The sequence below is a fragment of the Podarcis gaigeae genome, assembly GCF_964106915.1.
Source record: "Podarcis gaigeae genome assembly, chromosome: 16".
Lineage (NCBI taxonomy): Eukaryota > Metazoa > Chordata > Lepidosauria > Squamata > Lacertidae > Podarcis > Podarcis gaigeae.
Genome location: NC_139693.1, coordinates 21,765,702 through 21,787,447, shown reverse-complemented (window position 1 = coordinate 21,787,447; position 21,746 = coordinate 21,765,702). Strand labels below are relative to the sequence as shown.

Here is a 21,746-nt window from a genome sequence, read left to right as displayed (position 1 = left end):
AGATCCATGTTTCTGTTCAACTTGTTCTGGGCATAAAAAGCTGAACTTCTTGGAGAGGTGAAAAGGGTATGAACGAAGAAATAAGAGGAAGTAGGAGAGAAGTTTTTTTTTTCATCCAAGGACCATATTTGCTTCTGGGGGGGGGGCACATGCCAGGGGTGGGCAGGGCGACAAGCAAAAGTGGGTGGAGCGATGAATGCAAATTTTACTTTTTACAGTGGCCTAGTTTCTCACACACACCCCTCTCCTCCATCCATGCAACCAGGAGGCATATCCCAGAGTTCAAGAAGACAGTACAGTCAGGCAAAAACATTTGGGAGTGCAAAGCAGGGACCCTAACGAATGCGGCTTGGGGAAGATTCCTGCATTGCAGGGGGTTGGACTAGATGATCCCTTCCAACTCAACAATTCTAAGATTTCTGTGGGCCAGAGAGAGACCTTGGGTTCCCCACCCGTGAAATATGAGTTTTGCCCCTGCAATTCTTGAGCACGGTTAGAACAAGTTCTGTGCAAAGCTTCCCCTGCAGTGTCCTTTCAAACCTGGAGAAAGGAGAGAACAGCTATTTTACAACTTTGCCTACCTGGCTGATAGTATTTATTGAGGAACAACAAACCTCCCTTGGGAGTGTTAAAATACCCATTCTGGACGATCTGGAATGGACTTGGTTGCCTGTGACTGGGGACGGGGCAGGGGAGGAAGCGGTGAAGGCTCACTTCCTCCCTCTCCTCCCTTTGCCCTTCTTCTTCCTCTTGGACCGTAGCAGTGATCTGACCAGGTAGCCCTTCCACAAGGCTTGGATGAGGGTGGCAGCTCGGACCAGGATGGCCAGCTCCTTCTCGGCCTTCTCCTTCTGCTCCTGCTTCACCCTCCTCTCCTCCTTGATCTGGCTGTATTCCTGATCCAGCAGCGCAAACTTCTCTCTCAGTTCTGCCAGCTGTTCCTTCTCTACCACATAGACCACGTCAATCTCCTCGATCTCCTCCTGGGGGTGGACAAAGGCCTGGCATTTAAACAACTGCCTCTACATCTAATGGAACTGATCTCTGACATATTCTGAACCAATTTGGACATATTGTGAGCTATAGGAGGTGGCAGGATGTGATGCCCCTGGCAGCAAAGTGTCTTGTGGTGCTTAAAGACGATAGCCCCATCTGCACTGTGCTTTAAAAGCAGTATTATGTGGCGACCACGGCAGGTTCTCAGATTCTCAATTCATGTCCCCAAAGGGTTGGAGACCTCTCCTTTAAGTTGCTACAAGATTTCTGAATTGTGAACCAAGAAAGAGATGGGGAACCAGTGGTTCTGCCCACCGACCTGTTCTCTTACAAGCCCGAATAGGGCAAATAGAGTTTTTTAAGCCCCTCTTACCCAATCTGAGCAGCAGAAAGGGCCTTGGCAAATCTCCTTTTGTAGCCCGAGCATGCTCCCTAGAAGGTAGCAATTTGCCAATGACGCATTAGCGCAACAGGACCCTGTATTTGGTTTCCTTGTTAGCCATCAATGAAAAAGGCAAGGACAGGCAACATGGTGCCCTCCAGATGTTGTGGATTACTACTCCCATCATCCTTGACCATGCTAGAGTCCAAAACATCTGGACGGCACCATACTTCTTTTTTTGCACACCTGTACAAGCTCACATTCCGGCTTGAAAAGAAAACAAAACATGAACCGAAGGATGCTTTTGTTGTGGTCCAATTAACCAAAACAGCAATGCCGGACCATCTGGCTGAGCAATTTCAAATAATTTGTGAGGAGGCTGAAACAGCTCAGTTTCCTAGGTAATGTTGCAATCATGGAGGTAGGAAAGGAAACCCGGCTGATGTAAGGAAATTGGGAGTTATCCTACATCAGTGCCCTGGGAGGTTTTGCTGCTTAACGTTTGTGAAATGACCTCTTATGGGCAAAAAGAATTGGCAGAGAAAAGGCTCAGACTTGGGTTGACAACAGTACCTGCTTTTCTAGCATCTCAATATCATACTTCTGGACCCAGTTCTCTATTTCCATCTCCACTTTGTATTTTTTCTAGAATAAATAAGAGAAGAAAATCATTTCCAAAGTTTCAGGGTTAAGCTGGGGCGGCTGGCTATACTAGAAGATGACATTTCCATTGAAGGCAACCAACAGCCTCTGGACAGCTTTAAGTGTTCAGATATTCTGGGCCTGGTAACACAGTCAGCTGGTTCACACAACCACACTGAACCAAACTTTGGCACCATGAGACTGCGTGAAATTGCAGGCTCCTGGGGATGAGCTCAGCTCACAATTACTTGGCTCCCCACCCCAACCTTTTGGGGGCCAGAGTTTACTAGGCTGAGTAAACCAAGGTTTGGGCTTAGCAGGTTGTCTGAGCAGAAACTCATGGTTAAAGCTCCCTCCTCAGTTACAACTTGTGGTTAGTGAGGAGAGAGCTACGATTCTGACAACACACTCAGTCAAACTCAGCACATTTGTGTAGCCTTGCTAAGTCAAGTAAGTGGCTGGCTCCAGTTGCATAGTCATTTAACTACAACAATGGCAACCAGCTGAGTTTATTAACCTGATAGATGCTGTCTATCCCATTTACATGCACCAGAGATGCCCATCTTCTGTACACTTGTGGTTTCCATTCTACAGCCAGCAGCAGGCCATGGCTGGGTCTTTTCTGGCATAAACTGACTCCTGCAAGACTTCTCTAGAGCCAGAAATGGTTTTGCAGTTGAAGTGTTCATGCAGGTGCACAAAACCCAATGTGTTCTGAAAATGCATGTAGGCCTCCCAAGGGAAAGCTGCTTCTTCTTTTTAACTCATTAAGCCTAGCCACCTTCAGAGTAAATCAACTTGTTCAATAGGTATGGAGTTTAAATGCACAACAATCCTTTCCAGTCACAAAGAAATTGTTGTCTTTTACGTTTGGCTGGGAGACAATTTAAAAATCAGAAAGTATTCTTAATTCAGATACTGAGTACCACCACCCCTGGAAGAATGTACAGTTTACCAGTTTGATAACATTGGTTGCAATGGAGGAAGGGGATTGGCCCAGGTGGCTGTTTGATTCCAGCTCTATCCCAGGCTTGCACTTCTAAGCCACCGTGGCCAAATCAGTCCACCAGATGTATGCTACAACCTGCCATGTGCTAGAATCAGGGATGTCCAACTAGTAGATCACGATCTACCAGTAGATCCCGGCTGATCCTGGTAGATCGCGGGATCCTTATCGTGTACAAAAATTTAAGGGGGGAAAGCTAAAAAACTCTGCCAAAAAGCTCAACAACTCTGGGCAATTCACCCACGCAGGCTGCTCCCTCCAATGAAAATGGGTAGATCACTGCCAGTTTTTTTTATACTGGGAGTAGATCAGAGTCTCTTGGGAGCTGGGCATGCTTATGCTAAATGATGCCCTTTCTTCCAGCATCACTTGGAAACACATCTCTATATTAACTACAGAGGAGCTCATTTTCTAGGGCTGGGTTCCCCAAACTTGGGTCCCTGGCTGATTTCGGACTGTGATTCCCATCATTCCTGACAGGTCCTGCTAGCTAGGGATGATGGGAGTTGTAGTCCAAAAGCAGCTGGAGACCCAGGTTTGGGAAACTCTGGTCTAGTGCTGTTTTTGCCAACCTGGTCTCCTGGTTGGGCTATGTTTGGACTGTGATTCCCAACTGCATTGGCTGGGGCTCATGGGACTTGCAGTCCAAGATATCTGGAAGGCATCGGGCTGTTGTTCTAGTAAGAACGCTCGGACTGGCAGCCTTGTGAATTATTCTCTTCTGAGAATAATTGCTTTGATCACCTCTGCTTACCTTCCGGAGAGCAAGTTCAGACTCCCGGTCCTCCACAATGAGGGCATTTAGTGCGGCTCTGAGCTGATTCAGCTCCTGCTGCAACTTGGCACACTTGCCCTGAGACCCACGTAGCTCTGTCTTCTGTGCCTTCTCTGCTTCTGTTCGGGTGCGCAGGATTTGGTTTTCGGAGACCTTGGAGAGGCTGTGCAAGTGGGTTTTGAGGTCCTTGATTGTGGCGTTCTTCCTGGAGATCTGAATGGCACCAAGCTGGGTCAGCAGGACTTTGCAATCCAAGGCACAAACACCAATTCATTTCAAATGACAACACAAGTCAAGAGAACAATTTAAAATAATGCTGCTGAGGATCTGGGAAGTAGAGACCAGACATGGCAGAAGCCTACAGGAAGTAACATGGAGGGCCTTTTTGGTATCGGCACCCCAAGTATGGAGAACCTCCCTAAAGAGGCTTACTTAGTGCCTTCTCTGTCTTTCTGGCACCTCTTTATTCACTCAAGCTGTGTTTTAAATCTATTTTATTTCCTTGACTTTAATTAGGATATATTATATAATTATTGATGGGCAGCTGCATAAGTTTTAGTAAATCAACAATATCAAACAATGGCACCTCCAGTCTTTATTATACAGTGGTGCCCCGCAAGACGAACGCCTCGCAAGACGGAAAACCCGCTAGACGAAAGGGTTTTCCGTTTTGGAGGCGCTTCGCAAAATGAATTTCCCTATGGGCTTGCTTCGCAAGACAAAAATGTCTTGCGAGTTCCTGCGGGTTTTTTTTCCTTCCCCCCTCCCTTTTCCTAAACCGCTAAGCCGCTGATCTGCTGATAAGCCGCTTAACAGCTGATCCCTAAAAGCCGCTAAACTGCTAATAGCGCTAATCCGCTAAGCTGTCAATGGGCTTGCTTCGCAAGATGAAAAAACCGCTAGACGAAGAGCCTGACGGAACGGATTAATTTTGTCTTGCGAGGCACCACTGTACTGGAGCTGTCTACCAATTCTATAGCCTTGCAAAAGGCACAGCTGAAAGCTGAAGCTAGGCGATAACTCCTGTTCTAACAGTGGGTAGCCAATATGGTACTCTACAGAAGTCGCTGGTCTACAATTCCCATCATCCCTCACCACTGGCCATGCTAGAGCAGCTCGGAGTTGTAGTCCAACAACATCTTTTTTTTCTGCCAGCAGCCTTTCTGGTTGTGTGATACTTTGCAATTCTTTTGATACAGTTTTGGGCTGGACGACTGCTCTGGGCCAGTCAAATCCCAAACTGCCTGCCCCACTGCTGCCACCCCATTGTACCTCATCATCACGACTCTTGATCTCCGCTGCCAGTTCCTCCTCCAAAGCTGCAATCATCTCCGTGTTTTTCTTGTCTCGCTGACTTATTTCATGTATAAACCGATTTCTTTCTCTTTCTTCTAACGGGGTAGTCAGAAGCTTCTCAAGCAGGAACCCCCTGAGCTCCACAAGGCCTTTAATGAACTGTGAGACAGCCAGCTGCCTGAAATTGGCAATATCTTGTATTGCCTGATAAGCTAAGGGATGAGCAAAAAACAGGCGTACAATATTTCGGACAGAAGACCTTAAGCCTTGTATGTGCAAGACAAGGTAGCCACTTGGATCCTCAGTGTCAATGAGCCACCCCCTGGCAGTGCCCTTTTGCAAAACCCCTTCCTCTTCAAGGCGGGTGAGTGTAGCCTCCATAACGTTTGAAAGCCGCAGATGTTCCTTAAGAGCCCCTGTAAGTTCAGGTCCCAACACTGCACTCATATCCTCAAGGTTCTTGATGATGTAAGAGAATGCGCTGACCAGCTCCACCTTAAAGATGGTATCGTCCATCACAGATATAATTCTCTTGGTCTCAACAGTGGATAGCTTTGACCGACCAGGCTCTAGGATCTTCAGGGGCATTCTGAGGTTCACCTTTCTGGGCAGGTTGACATCTGATTGGTTGGACAGTTGGACTACTTGGGTTGCCATGTTTTCAGCCAGGTATCCTCACAGGGTGTGCTTTCAGATCCACAAGTAGCTTTAGTCTTCAGTACCAAGTAAGCAGGTGCTCCGGCGCATCTGACGCTTCAATTTCTGTGGGGAAATGGACTATAAAAAACCCGCACATGCACACATGTTGGTCCCAGAATCACAAATACAGAATACATAAAAAAGAGACTTGACTCTAGGGCTGGATATCTGGTTTTCAACATCGCAATATATCTCCAGCTAAACATTGCAATATGTTGGTATATCACAATGTATGGAGCTATGTAGAGGCATTGGCTGGCTTCATGGTTTTCCCTGCATCGTGACTGCTGCACAGCACACACAAACAAACACACATTATGATTCACAATATATTGCTAGGTCAAAAATTATGAAACCAGTATCTCAATACGGACTTCAAACTAGTCTCGGACAATATATTGATATATCGCCTAGTTCTACTTGACGCCAAAAAAGAAGATGAGGATACTATTTGCCATTTGTGGTCCTCATGCAATCCAGGACAGAATAATGAGGAAATATGGTGCTTTATATGCCCTAGAACAGACAACTTAGAAGGGGGAAAGTGAGGAGAGAAACTGAAGAATGGGAAAGCAGAAGAGCTGTAATAGGTAAAGGGATGATTTAGTAATAATAATAATAATAATTTATTATTTATACCCCGCCCATCTGGCTGAGTTTTCCCAAGCCACTCTGGGCGGCTCCCAATCAGTGTTAAAAACCGTACAGCATTACATATTAAAAACTTCCCTGAACAGGGTCCATGAGAGGTAAAAAAACATTTACTGGGTATATGGGGCACTATCCTAGAAACCTCAGGCTTTACCCTCAGCCAGCTCTCCCCCTCCCTCCACCTGCTGGCCTTCTTACTTAAAACTAGTCCAGTTCTGTGGTATGGCATCTGTTTTCCTGGGGTGCCACACCCCAAACTTCACTACTGAGCCACTACTGAAACAAAGCCAAAGTAACTGCATTATTCATCTCTTGCTCCTTCCTTTCTCCTCACACTTCTGTGGCTCTTCACACACACCACCCTTGTTAAAAAAACAAACAAAACCCCCAGTCCTATACAAATTACATTTATTCAGAAGTCCCATAGGGTCCAGGCAGTTCCCGACACAGTCTGATGCATCCAGGAATCCAGCAAGCAAGGCATAAAAGGATAAGCCCTCTCTTGCTGTTGCTCCCCATCCCCACAAACTGGTGCTATACTGCTGCTTGAACATGGAGGTTTCATCACAGCTAATAACCCCTAACAGACCTCTCTCCATAGATTTGTCTAATCGTCTTTTGAAACCATTAAAGCTTGTAGATATTGTCACAGTGCACAGCAGCAGTTCCACACCTTAACTTTCTTTCATCTATATCTATATCTATATCTATATATATCTATATCTATATATATATATACTGTATAGAGTTTTTTCTGGTCAGCACACTCAAGGCGGCTCACAGTTGCAACCTCCTCCAAGCAACAACCTTGCCAGGGAGGTTAGGCTAAGAAATACAGAGAGCTTCCTAAATTTATGCATGTTGCTTATTAAGTTTGTACAGATGCCCATCCATAGATTTCAGAGATAATATTTAAATATAAAACATAACCTATAATAACAATATAATATGCAGTACAAAATAGAATAATCTATTATTAAAATAATTTAGACTTTCCTTAAACTCACCCCAAAACAAGCCTTGCACCCCACCCCCCGCCCCCAAATGGGTCACCGCTACCACCGCCTCGTTTTTTCAAACAAGGCCCAGCTTGCTTGTTGCTTGGCAACTCCAATTAGCGTGGTGGTGGGAGAAGCCACCAATAACATTCGCCGACGCTTCTTTGCCTATGGTTGGCATCATATAAAAGGGCTGTCCAATAGCAGTGCGGAAACCATATGAGAGTATTCTAAGCCCGCCCCCAACCCTCCTTCGACATTCCACTCGCTACCAAGGGGTCATAGACGCAATAGAGCGGCGTTTTGCGGTTCAGGTTCCTTCTTGAGTCTTGACCGTATGGGGAGGGCAACCATAGAGGTGAAAATTCTAGAACGACACACATACGCTTGAGCGTCCATGGGCGGGCGGGGGTGGGACTTGAGGTTTATGATTCTCTTATCATAGCAAAGGAGCTACTGTGGGGGGTGGGGAGGAAAAGAGAAGAAACTCTCTATGCTCTCAGGATGGTACTGCTCTACCCCGTACAATCTCTGTGGTGACACCTTTACTTCGAAGGAAGTTCGATTTTAGAACGGAAGTGCCCTAAAGACGGCGCTGGTGGCTCTCAAATTTTCCCTGACCGTATGCCATAGACTTAGAGACTTTGGAAGCAACCAGTTCAGAGATTGGGAAAAGGACACTACGCAGGTGGGGGCAGAGTAGCTCCCCTGCTTAGTCTTCACAGGGTGAAAAGTTTGCTTTGGACGCTCCTTGCCACTCATATGGTGGAGTTCAACATATGAGGACCGGAAGTCTGAAAATTTGTGTCTTACCTCTATACCAGCTCTTTAAGAACTCAGGGGTGGCTCAATAGGGCCACCTCTCGCCTATCGCAGAAGAGCTCGGTTGGGTTTTGCGCACGCGTGTAGGGCGGAGCTAAAAAGTTTGCGGGCGTGTAAGCGGATGGTGCGTGCGCACGGGTTGTTTTTCCTTGTACGTAGAGGGCACGGGCGAGGGATTTAGAGGTAAACCATCATGAAGTGCATAAGCAACTTCCGGTTTCTACTTATATCCCGCCCTATGATGATTGGGGCAGCAATTCTAGACGGAGGCTGCAATCCTGAAAAACACTCACTTGGGAGTACGCGCCAGTGAAACTAATGGCGTCTTCTTCCTAGTTGTCATATATAGGATCGCAGTGCCCGGCACGTGAAGTTAGCCTTACTCCACTTACGTAGAAACGTAGGATGCTGCCTTTTATTATTATCATTATTCTAGATTCAGGTAGGTAGCCGTGTTGGTCTGACGCAGTCGAAATAAATAAAAAAACCTGTCCAGCAGCACCTTAGAGACCAACTAAGTTTGTTGTTGTTGTTGTTGTTATTATTATTATTATTATTATTATTATTATTATTATTATTATTATTATGTCAGACCATTGATCCCTCTTGCTCCCTGCCATATCCGGAGACGCCAGGGATTGAACCCGAAGCCTTCTGCATGCAAAACAAATGATTTGCCACCGATCCACTACAAGGAAGATGGTCCAGCAAAGAAATAACACAAAAAATATAAAATCATTGATAATTATAACCTTTACTTGAACTTTTCTTATTTTAACCCATGTGTAACTGTACTCACTCCACGTGCCTATTTTAGAGTTTTGTTTCCCACCTCTGTTATAATTGCTCTCTCTGTTTCATATACACTATAAGATGATTTTTTAAGCTTTCAACTTTCATAAAGGCACCACGAGAAAAAACCCCAAAAATTAGGGCAATTAGGAAGATGTTCCTCCTAATGGCGTGTTTTGTTTTATTTGCGTATTTTATGTGCATGTGACGCTGTCTTTAGAAGAGCGGTATTCAGGCCTAAGGGGCCGCCCTGAGGCCAGGTGAGGGGCGGCAGCGACAAGCGAGGGAAGGGGGCGGTTTCAGACAACAATCGTGTCCCGTGTCGTCGTCGTCCCAATATTCCCGCCTTCCACAAAGGCCTAGGAATTGCTTCCGCCGGTAGCAAGAAGTAGGACAGCGGGGAGGGGGAAGGTAAAGAGAGCCCCTTCCCCTTCAGCGGCCTTGCAGGCAAGGAAGGCTGAGCCGCATTATCCCTCGTATAAGTTCCGACCTTCCATAACTGATAGTAAGAATAAATGGCAATCATATAGTTGGGGGGACGGGACAGAATGGCGTATATACCAAACGGGGTTCAGAGGTTGGAGTTGAAGTGGTGGCGACACGATCCAGGTGTTAAAGTGCCGAAGGCTGGGCGGCACTCTGCCCATGCCTAGAGGGCGTTCTTCTTTATTAAGAGGGCATCGTTTGGCAGGTAAAGGAAAAAAGAGCCTCTTAAGAAGCAATTCCGTCTTAATAAAAGAGGACGCCCAGAGGAGGAAGAGCTGGGGGTGCAAAATCAAAAACTGAACAGTGGCTACCAAAAGTGGCTTTTAACATCTGGTTAAGGAAGGAGGGGGTTGAGGGCGTGCAAAATCGAAACCAAACAGTGTTGGCGAGAAGGGTACCCCCCCAAAAAAAACCCAGCCCGGCAACAACAGTTGCCCACCTTTTACTGTTTTAAGAGTAACGCGTGCAAAATAAAAGACCCCTGCGCTTTTATTATACTGGATTAAGGGGGGGGGGGAGAGAAAGGGATCTCGTTGCAAAACCGATCGAGCCCTGAAAACAGGGTGGGCGGAAACATTTCCGAGATCAAGATAGTCCCGCTGCAATTGCGAGAGGCCTCCCCCTCTTTCCCTTCCCCAAGTTTTGAAACGGATCTCCCTGCTTTTTGCGCGCAGCGATGGACCACCGAGGCGCTATTCCGAAGAGAGGCGCCTAGCGATGCTGGCTGGCCCCGGGCCGGCTAAAGCCGAGCACCATCTCTTTGGTTCGCCTCCGCTCGGCCTCCGCTCACTCTCTCCCCGCCTCCCTCCCTTTCCCTCCAGGGATGATCCTCCTCCTAAGTCGGAAGGGCTGCTGAGGTCAGAGACAGACGCCAGCTGAGTTTGGGACGCAGCAGCGACGGCGGAGGCGTTTTTGCGCGGAAAGTGAATGACGGCGCAAGTCGAGAGTTGACGCTCCTTTGGCAACAAGAGCACCCAAAAAGTCAGGCGGGGGACCTGGTGGGGCTCCATTGATGCGGGCCAGGGTTCCGCCGAGATGGGTGCCGTTTCCTCCACGCAGCCGGGACAGTCTCAGGTCTGCAAGATGCGCCTGATCTTGGAGGAAGCGGCGACGAGAGCCGGGGTTTAAAGGGATTTCCTGGAGCAGAGCAAAAGTCTTCTTGGGGATGGCTGTGAATCCGGAAGATGACGACGTCCCCCTCATTCTCACCTTGGATGAGGGCAGAAGTCATGGTCCCGATCCGGAGGGGCTACCCAGCGAAAGTAAGTTCGACTCCCTCCCTTCATTTACTTGCTGCACAGTTTGCATCCCCTGCAACGAGGCTGGTGTCCTTTGGCAGTTGCGTAAACACACCGTACTTTTTAAAGCCCATTTTCTCCACCAAAGGATCCTGGGAATTGTGGTTTCTCCATCTTCAGAGCTGCATTTCCCAGCGCCCTTGACAAACTACAGTTCCCTGGAATCTTTGGGGGCCGGTGAAGCATAACTTTCTGGTGCGTACACAGCTTAGCGGTAGGGCAGATATGTATGACAAGTTGTTACTGTTGTGTATTGAGTCAAAGGATTTTATATCTGTATTATTATTGTCTGTATTTGCATTAGGGTAAAGTAACTGCCTTTTGGTTCCAGAGGGTACAGCTACTATTGGTTCATTTAAGCTGCTGTATTTGGATCCTCTGTCTTATTGGCTTCCTCCAAAAGGCAGGACTGTGATTGCCTGATATTGTTCCCTCCAAAATGTATCCTTTCTAGCTAGTTCCCTGTCCCTATAAATGTAGCTCTCCCCTCTTCAGGTCTTCAGTCTTGTTGCTTTAATAAAGAAGTGTTACTAGAGAACTGTCTCCAGCATATTATGTCAAGAGAGCTGAAATCACAAACCCCACGTCACAACAGTTACTTTTTAAACGAAGCTTTATATCAAGATTTTGCTGAGATCTCAGGATGCAAGGGCAACCGAAAACAATTTGAGCAAGGGCAAATCAAAATTAAAAGCATGCAGAACCACACTAATGATGAGCAGAATTGATGTTTCCTTACCAGTTAAAAGCCTGGGCAGGGCAGGGGGAAGAAGGGAATTATTGGCCCCTTGGCTCAAGTGTAATAGACTAGATGCCAGGTAAACAGTTTTGCGGAGCGTGTTCCAAATTCAAGGCACTGCTCCAAGAAAGGCCCTTTCCCCAATGGTGTACATCTCGATGGGGGCACCCAAAGGCCCATAGCTTGGGGAAAGTTCTGCAGCTCCATGGTAGAACATCTGCTTACTCCATAGAGACTGGTACTTTAAGGCAAATAGGACACAGCCCCACCAGCCTGAGTTTGCCTTCAGCCAGCCCTCACCTTCCTGCCCTCTTACAACCAGTCAAGGGGGTGGTTTTGCCTGCCATTAGTTGCTCTGGCTTCACTCATTGTTGGTCTCTCGGCCTTCTACCTTTCTAGCCTTCACTGTCTGTTTTGCATTCAGAATTCTGGTCCCAGCTTCAATCCCTGGTGTCTCCGGGTAGGGATGGGAAGGGGACCCCAGTCAAAAACCCCAGAGAGCTGCAGCCAGTCAGTGTAAACAGTACAGTGGTCCCTTGGTTCTCAAACTTATCTGTTCTGCAGGTATGTTCCAAAACCAAAGCGTTCCAAAACCAAGGCGTGCTTTTCTATAGAAAGTAATGCAAAACACATTAATCTGTTCCAGACTTTTAAAAACAACCACCAAAACAGCAATTTAAAATGAATTTTACTATCTAATGAGACCATGATCCATAAAATGAAAGCAATAATCAATGTACTGTACTATAAAATAAATAAGACAGTTTTGTAGATGATGATGATGATGATGATAACGGCACTGATTATAGTTATTATTTGGGTGGGGGGCTTTCATCCATTTCTGCAGTCACTCAATCAATCAGTAGCTGAACTGGGTTCCACACAATCACAAAAACAAATTAATCGATAAAGCCTCAAAAACAAAAATGCAAAATAAATATCAAAAACACAAGCCCCAAACTTAATCAGTTCCAGAAGCCCATTTGACTTCCGAAATGTTTGAAAACCAAGGCACAGCTTCTGATTGGTGCAGGCGCCCTGGAAATAATAGCTGACAGCCGCATCGGATGTTTGGCTTCCGAAAAAGGTTTGGAAACCGGAACACTTACTTCCGGGTGTTTGGAGTTTGAGAACCCAGGTGTTTGAGAACGAAGGTGTTGTGAGTACCAAGGTACCACTGTACTGAGTTAGATGGGCCAAAGCTTTGTATCTTCCTGTGCTATGCCGAGATTGGCCACTGATGGTGAGCTGCCTTATGGGGAGGCCCATAGAGAGTAGACGCTGCACACTTACCGCTTTTTGTGTTTACATGTCAGGGAGTCATAGCAAGTGAATCCTAACTTCACATTGGCGTGGGCCTGCACAATAGATAGGTTTGTGTGTGCTCGTTCTTGATTTACCTTTCAGAAGCTTTCTATTCTGCCTTTTGATGGAATGATCTTCCAGGCAGCTGGCTCTTGTGCTCGAGTCCTGCTTGTAGGTTTCCCACAACCATCTGCTTGGCCAGTGTTGAGAGCAGGATGCTAGACTAGATGGACCATTGACCTGATGCAATAGGCTCTTCCTATGTTCTTAGATTGCAATACAGTGGTACCTCGGGTTAAGTACTTAATTTGTTCTGGAGGTCCATACTTAACCTGAAACTGTTCTTAACCTGAAGCACCACTTTAGCTAATGGGGCCTCCTGCTGCTGCCGGAGCCTGATTTCTGTTCTCATCCTGAAGCAGTTCTTAACCTGAAGCACTATTTCTGGGTTAGCGGAGTCTGTAACCTGAAGCGTATGTAACCTGAAGCGTATATAACCCGAGGTACCAATGTATTGAGCTCCCATTGCTCTGTCCCAGCTTCTGCCAACCTAGCAGTTCGAAAGCACACCAGTGCAAGTAGATAAATAGGTACTGCTGTGGCGGGCAGGTAGACCAGCGTTTCCGTGCACTCTGGCACTTGTCACGGTCCTCTGTGAACCAGAGGTGGTTTAGTCCTGCTGCCCACATGACCCAGAAAGCTGTCTGTGGACAAGCGCCAGCTCCCACAGCCTGAAAGCGAGATGAGAGCTGCAACGCCAGTCGCCTTTGACTGGACTTAACCATCCAGTGGTCCTTTATCTTTTTTACCTTTTTACCATGCTCACTGTGATGAATGAAGGACTCCACTTTTCTAGGAGTGACACAAAATGTAAACAGAATCGAGTGTGTGGCAAGTACCTGAGGGCCTTGGAGCATTTGGTTGCAATTAAGATAGGGACCAGCTGATGCTGCTGTCAACAGATATCTTCGCTTATCAGGCCTATTAGCAGTGGGGGTCTAGACATGCCGAAGATCCAGGTTCAGAAGAATCACAGGGACATGATTGCAGGAAGGGTAGCGATAAATTCTCAGTAGCATTCTCAATAGGGATTGTATGCAGAAGAGAAACCAGTGGAACAATGTTTTGTAAGAAAAGAATGGATTTTGGAAATGAGGTGAGATGTGGAAAAGACTGAATATGGAAGAAGAGAGAAATAAAAAAACTATCTTCCCCTCCCTTCTAAAGCTGTGGACGTGGGAAACTAGGAATACAATTGCAAGTGTGTGTGTTTGAGGTGGGTAGTTTTAAGAGGCAAGAAAACACAGGAAGGAACTTGGCTCCATTGCATGTCCCCCTTAAATTTAAACAATGTGAGGGAAGCATTTAATATTTTACAAATATTACAGTAAATGCTTCCCTATAATGTAATATGTAAACCACATTAAGCATGCTTTAATTTTTCCTCTCAGATATTTTGAGTCTAATACTTGTGATGTATTGGGATTTTTTTAAAAATATATCATGTGGTACTTTTCTTTTCTTTTTTAGTTTTGTTTACTAAATACATGTAAAATAAACAATAAGCAATACTCTCCCCGATGCTTTTCAACATCTTTATGCACCCCCTCACCCAGATTGTCTGGAGCTTTGGTTTGGGTTGCCATCAGTATGCCGATGACACCCAACTCTATCTGTTGATGGACGGCCATCCTGACTCGGCCCCAGACACACTGATCAGATGTTTGGAAGCTGTGGCTGGATGGTCACATGAGAGCCGGTTGAAGTTAAATCCTTCGAAGACAGAGGTCCTTCGGCTGGGTCAGGACGATATGGGATTGGGGGCCCAACTCCCATCTCTTGTGGGGGCACAATTAGTGCCAGTGCTGTCTATTAAGAATTTGGGTGTAATCTTCGACACCCCCCTTTCTATGGAGGCGCAGATTGCAGCTATAACAAAGGCGGCAGTTTTTCATCTCCGCCAAGCTAAGCAGTTGCCTCCTTACCTCTGTCGCCTTGACCTAGCCACTGTGATCCACATGATGGTCACCTCCAGGCTTGATTATTGTAACTCCTCTAAATGGGGCTGCTCTTGAGACTGACCCAGAAACTCTAGCGGGTGCAGAATGCTGCGGCGAGACTCCTTACGGGGTCCCTACCATGGGAGCATATTCACTCAGTGCTTTACCAGTTGCACTGGCTCCTGGTGGAATATAGGGGCAGGTTTAAGGTGCTGGATTTGACCTTTAAAGCCCTGTACGGCCTAGACCCTTGTTCCTATGGGACCGCCTCTCCTGGTATGTCCCACCGAGGACCTTACCATATAGCATATATTTCTAGTTACAGGTAGGTAGCCGTGTTTGTCTGGTAGGTAGTTACAGGTAGGTAGTAACAAACTTAGTTGCTCTCTAAGGTGCTACTGGAAGGATTTTTTTTTTATTTTGTTTCGACATATAGCATATTTTCAACAGAAAAAACAGCAACAATTTGTTGTTGACAAAGGACAGCTGGACATATAAAGGGCCCCATTATCTTCAGTAGCTTAGGGCCTCATCAAACCTAAATCTGGCCCTGGTTGCACACATGGGGAGCCAATACCGAGGAGGCCCTGTTCCAATATGAATGGAGTGCAAGAGAGGAGGAGGAGGAGGAGGAGGAGGAGGAGGAGGAGGAGGAGGAGGAGAAGAAGAAGAAGAAGAAGAAGAAGAAGAAGAAGAAGAAGAAGAAGAAGAAGAAGAAGAAAGAGACATTCTAGGGACTAGCCTGGATTATCCCCTCTTGGCTAACTTCCAAAAGGTACACCTATTATTAGCTTTCGTTCAGACTATCAGCTGTTTTTTAGAAGTATTCACCACACATGCAAACACAAAAGAGTGAGGCGTGGATTCTAAGTACCGAGGCTTCCCAAACTAATTTCATGTCCTTCCTGTTCAAAAAGCACAGAAATGCAGTGTTCTGGCTCATAAGCTCGACTTGGAAGGAGCTTGAGCTTGGAACCCCTCAGGCACTGAAAGTGGAAGGATAAAAGAGAAGGCAGCAGCAATCAGCCACAGCTCTAACCACTGGACAGATGTTTCTGTTTGGTTTTTATACAATACTACGTATGGAACTGGGATGGGCAAAATGAGATTTCAAGGCAGGGGGGCTACCAACAGCAGGATGAATCTTCTGCCTGCACCTCCTTGGGCAAAGGAGTTTCTTACGAGCGCCAGAGTGACTAAGGCTACTAAATCCAGCAGGCCCATGTTTTGCTTTCATGCTGGCCAAACCCATCGTTTTTTTCTTTTTTAAAAAAATAAATAAAATAAATCCAAAACGCCCTGAAAACTGACAAGAAGCAGAAACATGGCAATCAAACCTTGCCAAACGGATGCGTTCCCTGGGAGGCCATGAAAATCTAATCTCTGTTTGTTTTCCAGCCGTTGTTCCGCTCTGTGCGTCAAATGTTCCGAGTCAGCGTCGACGAGCGAAAAGCAGCCAGACGCAGTTAAAAAAACAAAACACGTTGTCATCTCAGAACTGCAGTTTGAATGTCTCCTAGTGCTTTGAAAACCTTTTATCGTCTCACAGCCACCTGTTCCCACAACACGGAGCAGTTTAACGATAGCAGGCGTATATTAACATTGCTACCCGCCCATCCCTCAGTGCAAAACAGAAAAGGGGAAATTCCTTTTATTTTTATTTTTCAACTATAGCAATGGAATGCACTGAAGTATAGTGTTTTGAAAGCGCCCAAGTCATGCTGCCTCTGTACGCAAGGATCCTTTTCCAAGTATTCTGGATAAAGTTCTCAAGGACAGCTGAATAAGAATTTTGGTCTCTTGTATGAAAGCAACAGCCCATCTAGTCATACCAGTGTTAGAAACTCAGATATACAGTGGTACCTCGGGTTACATACGCTTCGGGTTACATATGCTTCAGGTTACAGATCCTGCTAACCCAGAAATAGTGCTTCAGGTTAAGAACTTTGCTTCAGGATGAGAACAGAAATTGTGCTCCGGCGGCATGGCAGCAGCGGGAGGCCCCATTAGCTAAAGTGGTGCTTCAGTTTAATAACAGTTTCAGTTTAAGAAAGAACCTCCGGAACGAATTAAGTACTTAACCCGAGGTACAATTGTATAAGCTAAGGCACCAAATGGCTCCTGAAACCAAGGTTATGGTTGGTTGCCACTGGAGGGTGGGCAAGACAGCTCTAAAGTCTTATTTTTCAAATGATTGACTGTGATTGATTTGCAGTTAAATATCTGGCTAGTTTAGATGGTAGACTTGAGCTAGGTTAGAATTTTGGAAACTCAAAGAAGAAAAACTAGTTTATCCTGTCCACCTATCTATTGGCCTATTATTCTAACCTCTTTTTTTCTTAATGGTGACACAGACCATTCATAATGTAGGGATATTCTTCACAACTGTGAGCAGGGCAGTGAGGTCGGGTAAATGAAGACAAGCTACAACAATTAATGATAACGTTCTTCACTGCTCCTACTCAGGCTGCACAGAAAAAGCATTTTGGGTTCCTGTGTGGAGAAGGGCTTTTTTTCACGCATTCGCTCTGTATTGCATATTATAGCCTTACTTCATAGTCCTATAAACGCAACACATGTGCTGAATCACCAGGGAGTTTTCACCTTTTCAAAGAAGCGGGTGCGTAGAGTCTTAAATGGCTTGCTGTACTAGAATTTAAACTAGGCCGACAATAAATGAAATAAAAATAGACTTGCAAAGGAATCAAGTTGTCTGTACAGTGGTACCTTGGTTCTCAAACGCCTTGGTACTCAAACAACTTTGAACCCAAACACTGCAAACCTGGAAGTAAGCGTTCCGGTTTGCGAAATTTTTTGGAAGCCGAACATGCTCCATTTTGACTGTTACTCTGAGGTCTGTCTGTTTTTGCTATTTGTTTTGCATTTTTGTTTTTGTGGCTCTTTTTTGTTTTGTTTTTGTGACTGTGTGGAACCCAGTTCAGCTACTGATTGACTGATTGTGTGACTGCAGTACATTGTTTATTGCTTTCATTTTATGGATCAATGGTCTCGTTAGATAGTAAAATTCATGTTAAATTGCTGTTTTAGGGGTTGTTTGTCTGGAACAGATTAATCCATTTTGCACTACTTTCTATGTGAAAGCGCGCCTTGGTTTTGGAATGCTTTGGTTTTGGAACAGACTTCTGGAACAGATTAAGTTTGAGAACCAAGATACCACTGTAATTGCAAACATCCCCACAGAAAGATGTGCCTTGGAAGTGTACTGTTGTAGCTGGGATAGATCTTTAGAGTGGTGTTTGAGTAAATGAACTGGGAATTCCATATAAACAACATAAGCATCTTCACATGAATTTAAAAGGTAAAGGAAAAGGACCCCTGACAGTTAAGTCCAGTCACAGACGACTCTGGGGTTGCGGCGCTCATCTCGCTTTACAGGCCGAGTGAGCCGGCGTTTGTCCGCAGACAGTTTTTCCGGGTCACGGCCAGCATGACTAAGCTGCTTCTGGTGAAACCAGAGTAGCGCATGGAAACGCCATTTACCTTCCCGCTGGAGCGGTACCTATTTATGTACTTGCACTTTTAGGCGTGCTTTCGAACTACTAGCTGGGACCGAGCAACAGGACCTTACCAGATTGCGGGGATTTGAACCACTGACCTTCTGATTGGCAAGCCCAAGAGGCTCAGTGGTTTAGACCACATGATTTTAGGACAGAGCAAAAAACTGGGAGGTCTTGGATTAATGCCTCAAGAGATGCAAACTGTTTTAAAATATCTATATCTATAGCTACCTTTTTGGTGTCTGCCTCCCTGAAAGTTTAAATCCTGAAAGATGCCATGGGAGTTTTCCAAAATAAATCTCTGTGTTGTGGTTCTGTCAGCCAAACAACTGCTTTCAAACAGGTCGATCTGCTTCTGTCATCTTGTCTTTCCTCTGTGTGTGTTCTGAAGAAGAAATCCTGACTCTGCAGTGTCAGAGACAAGCAAGCCTGTTGCATGATCTCTCTTTGACAGACCCGCCCAATCTTGGCCCATTTAGTACAGGGTGGAGAGAGAGAGAGAGAGAGAGAGAGAGAGAGAGAGAGAGAGAAAGAGAATGTGTATGCTGGACAGAATTGATTGCATTTGGAAAGCAGGAACTATTATATTTTCCCTTTGGCAATCGTTTCTGCATAGGTTTGAAGAATTCCTGCTTACTTTGGCCGCCAAATTCTGACTGCGAGCTACAAGTACTCCCCATCTGTTTGCATGTACAGTGGTACCTTGGCTTACATACGCTTCAGGTTACATACGCTTCAGGTTACAGACTCCGCTAACCCAGAGATATTGCTTCAGGTTAAGAACTTTGCTTCATGATGAGAACAGAAATCATGTGGCAGCGGCGCGGCAGCAGCAGGAGGCCCCATTAGCTAAAGTGGTGCTTCAGGTTAAGAACAGTTTCAGGTTAAGTACGGATCTCCAGAACGAATTAAGTACTTAACCCGAGGTACCACTGTATTTTCACTTGCTAGAAGGGTTGTGCCACAATAACCATACCAGATATTCAGCAAGGCTTGGTTCTCTTCATGATTTTGTCTTTCCTGCTCCTCTTTGGCAACTGCTTTGGAGCTTTTTTTTTTACAATCAAGTAGTGTTATGTAATACCTAAGTTGATCAAAGATTGCTTTGCCTATTAATAAAGTGCAGTAGTCCTAACTGGGAGCGATGAGGTATCTGAAAGTCTCAGAACACAATTGGAAAAGGTTTCTGTACAGGGACTGTGAAAGAAGCAGTGCCCAGTGACATGATAATTTTGTCTTTGTCCTCCACCGATTACTCCATCTCGTGCTCCGTCATATGGACGGTTTATTTTATTTTAGTATTCAAATTTATTGCACGGTCTACGTGGCTAGGCGCCGAGACCTAAATTGGGAACAGTGCTGTAACGTTTTGTTTGAATCTCAAAGGCAGGGGTTTGTTCAGCCTGTTAGCCAGCTGAACATCGTGAGTTAGTAAACATTTGCTTTTCCCTTCCTTTTTTATGACGGCATATGGAAGCTGTTCCTATCTAGAGGCCTGCCAGAACAGCTTCCAACGCTCAGATGAATGGAGATGCTTGCATCCCTCTACTATCATTCCACAGGCCTGGCGTAAGCGAGACAGCTGTCTTGGATGGACCTCTTGGGATAAGTCACGGGGGCGTGAAGGCAGCGTTGCCATCTGTGCGGCGGATCGTTCCGCGTTTCCTCGCAGCTTCTCTCTCTGTGTTCCACAAACTTTGCAAGGGTTTAGCTCGGGGGTGGGAAATAGTTTTTTGTGTGTGGGGTGGATGTGGCCAGAGGCAAAAGTGGACAGAAGAACGAGTGTAAATTTCACCTTTGTACGTTAGGCTGGTTTACACACACACATAATAATAATAATAATAATAATAATAATAATAATAATAATAAATAATAATAATAATTTATTTGTACCCCGCCCATCTGGCTGGGTTTCCCCAGCCACTCTGGGCGGCTTCCACAAAGACCAAAAATACACTAATATGTCATACATTAAAAACATCCCTGAACAGGGTTGCCTTAAGATGCCTTCTGAATGTCAGGTAGTTGTTTATCTCTTTGACATCTGATGGGAGGGCGTTCCACAGGGCGGGCGCTACTACCGAGAAGGCCCTCTGCCTGGTTCCCTGTAGCTTTGCTTCTCGCAATGAGGGAACCGCCAGAAGGCCCTCGGCGCTGGACCTCAGCATCCGGGCAGAACAATGGGGGTGGAGATGCTCCTTCAGGTATACTGGGCCGAGGCTGTTTAGGGCTTTCCTCCACCCTGGCTAGCAAGCTGCATTCTCAGCGTTCAAGGATGCAGGCTGGTGTCATTGTGGATGCCTTTATAAAAAGTGAGTGAATGAAGATTGGCAATTCCACCTAAAAATAATAATTTGCTTGCTTGCTTGCTGCCCATCTGACTGGGTTTCCCCAGCCACTCTGGGCGGCTTCCATTTACCGTATTTTTCGCTCTATAACACGCACCAGACCATAACACGCACATAGTTTTTAGAGGAGGAAAACAAGAAAAAAAATTCTAAACGAAATAGTGGATATATGATTTTTGTGGTTCATGCTGTGGCCACAGACATGTGATCTGACAGTGAGTTTGGAGTAGCCCAATGCAAAAATCCTGAGGATCCATGTAGATCCATGCTTTGTAACCACGGAGGAGGGAAGGAAGGGGAACCATGGATCCTCTGCTCACGACTGCAGCAGATCTCCCCCACCACCCGCAGGCATTCGCTCCATAACATGCACAGACTTTCCCCTTACTTTCTAGGAGGAAAAAAGTGAGTGTTATGGTGCAAAAAATATGGTAATTATAAAACCACAATAAAGCCATTAAAACATTAAAAACTTCCCTATACATGGCTGCCTTCAGATGTCTTCTAAAAGTAAAATATTTGTTTATCTCCTTGACATTGGACAGTAGGGCATTCCACATGGAGGGTGCCACGACCGAGAAGGCCCTCTGCCTGGTCCCCTGTAACTTTGCTTCTCGCTGTGAGGGGACCACCAGAAGGCCCTCGGTGCTGGACCTCAGTGTCCAGGCTGAATGATGGGGGTGGAGATGCTCCTTCAGGTATACTGGGCTGAGGCTGTTTAAGCCCTATTAGGCTTAAAGTGTGACAGTAAAGAGACCTTTCCTCTCTCCCCCCCCCCCTTTGACCCAGATGGAGGCAACTATGACTTGGTCAGTGACACGTCCAGCCCAGCTGCTGGGGACTGCCACCCTCGACGGAGCTGCGGAGGACAAAATTGGGAAATGAACTACCAGGAGTCGGCAATTTACCTCCAGGTGGGCCCTTTTCTTTGCATTAGCTGGCAGAGAAAGGAGAGGGTGTAAATTAAGGGTGTATGGCTGACAAACTGAATTC

The 21,746-nt window shown here is 45.9% G+C and overlaps 2 protein-coding genes across 9 annotated transcripts in view; one reads left to right on the top strand and one right to left on the bottom strand.

Moving 5' to 3' along the window:
* Positions 1-563: 563 nt before the first annotated feature.
* Positions 564-8,333, bottom strand: DRC10 (dynein regulatory complex subunit 10). 4 transcript variants are annotated; one of them, XM_083717440.1, is made up of 5 exons: positions 8,259-8,333; positions 5,074-5,859; positions 3,781-4,014; positions 1,952-2,023; positions 564-983 (listed from the first exon to the last, which is right to left on the bottom strand). In XM_083717440.1, exons 2-5 carry the CDS (start codon positions 5,752-5,754, stop codon positions 711-713), a joined length of 1,260 nt encoding a protein of 419 aa, XP_083573566.1. In that variant the 5' UTR covers positions 5,755-5,859; positions 8,259-8,333; the 3' UTR covers positions 564-710. The 4 variants fall into 4 exon arrangements, with proteins under 4 accessions (XP_083573566.1, XP_083573568.1, XP_083573565.1 ...); XM_083717442.1 differs by lacking the exon at positions 8,259-8,333 and adding an exon at positions 7,542-7,799; XM_083717439.1 differs by lacking the exon at positions 8,259-8,333 and adding an exon at positions 7,455-7,667 and having other exon boundaries at positions 5,074-5,874.
* Positions 8,334-8,479: 146 nt separating this feature from the next.
* The window catches only part of TPCN1 (two pore segment channel 1), a 46,166-nt gene continuing 32,899 nt past the window's right edge, over positions 8,480-21,746 (top strand). Inside the window, exons 1-3 of one of the 5 annotated variants that reach the window (XM_083717129.1) lie at positions 8,480-8,709; positions 10,367-10,807; positions 21,543-21,667. In XM_083717129.1, coding sequence (XP_083573255.1) covers positions 10,711-10,807; positions 21,543-21,667 — 222 coding nt within the window. In that variant the 5' untranslated portion in view covers positions 8,480-8,709; positions 10,367-10,710. Of the gene's footprint in view, positions 8,710-9,306; positions 9,565-9,606; positions 9,751-10,366; positions 10,808-21,542; positions 21,668-21,746 lie in introns of those variants that run through there. The other 4 variants (XM_083717133.1, XM_083717131.1, XM_083717130.1 and 1 more) reach the window with 4 other exon arrangements.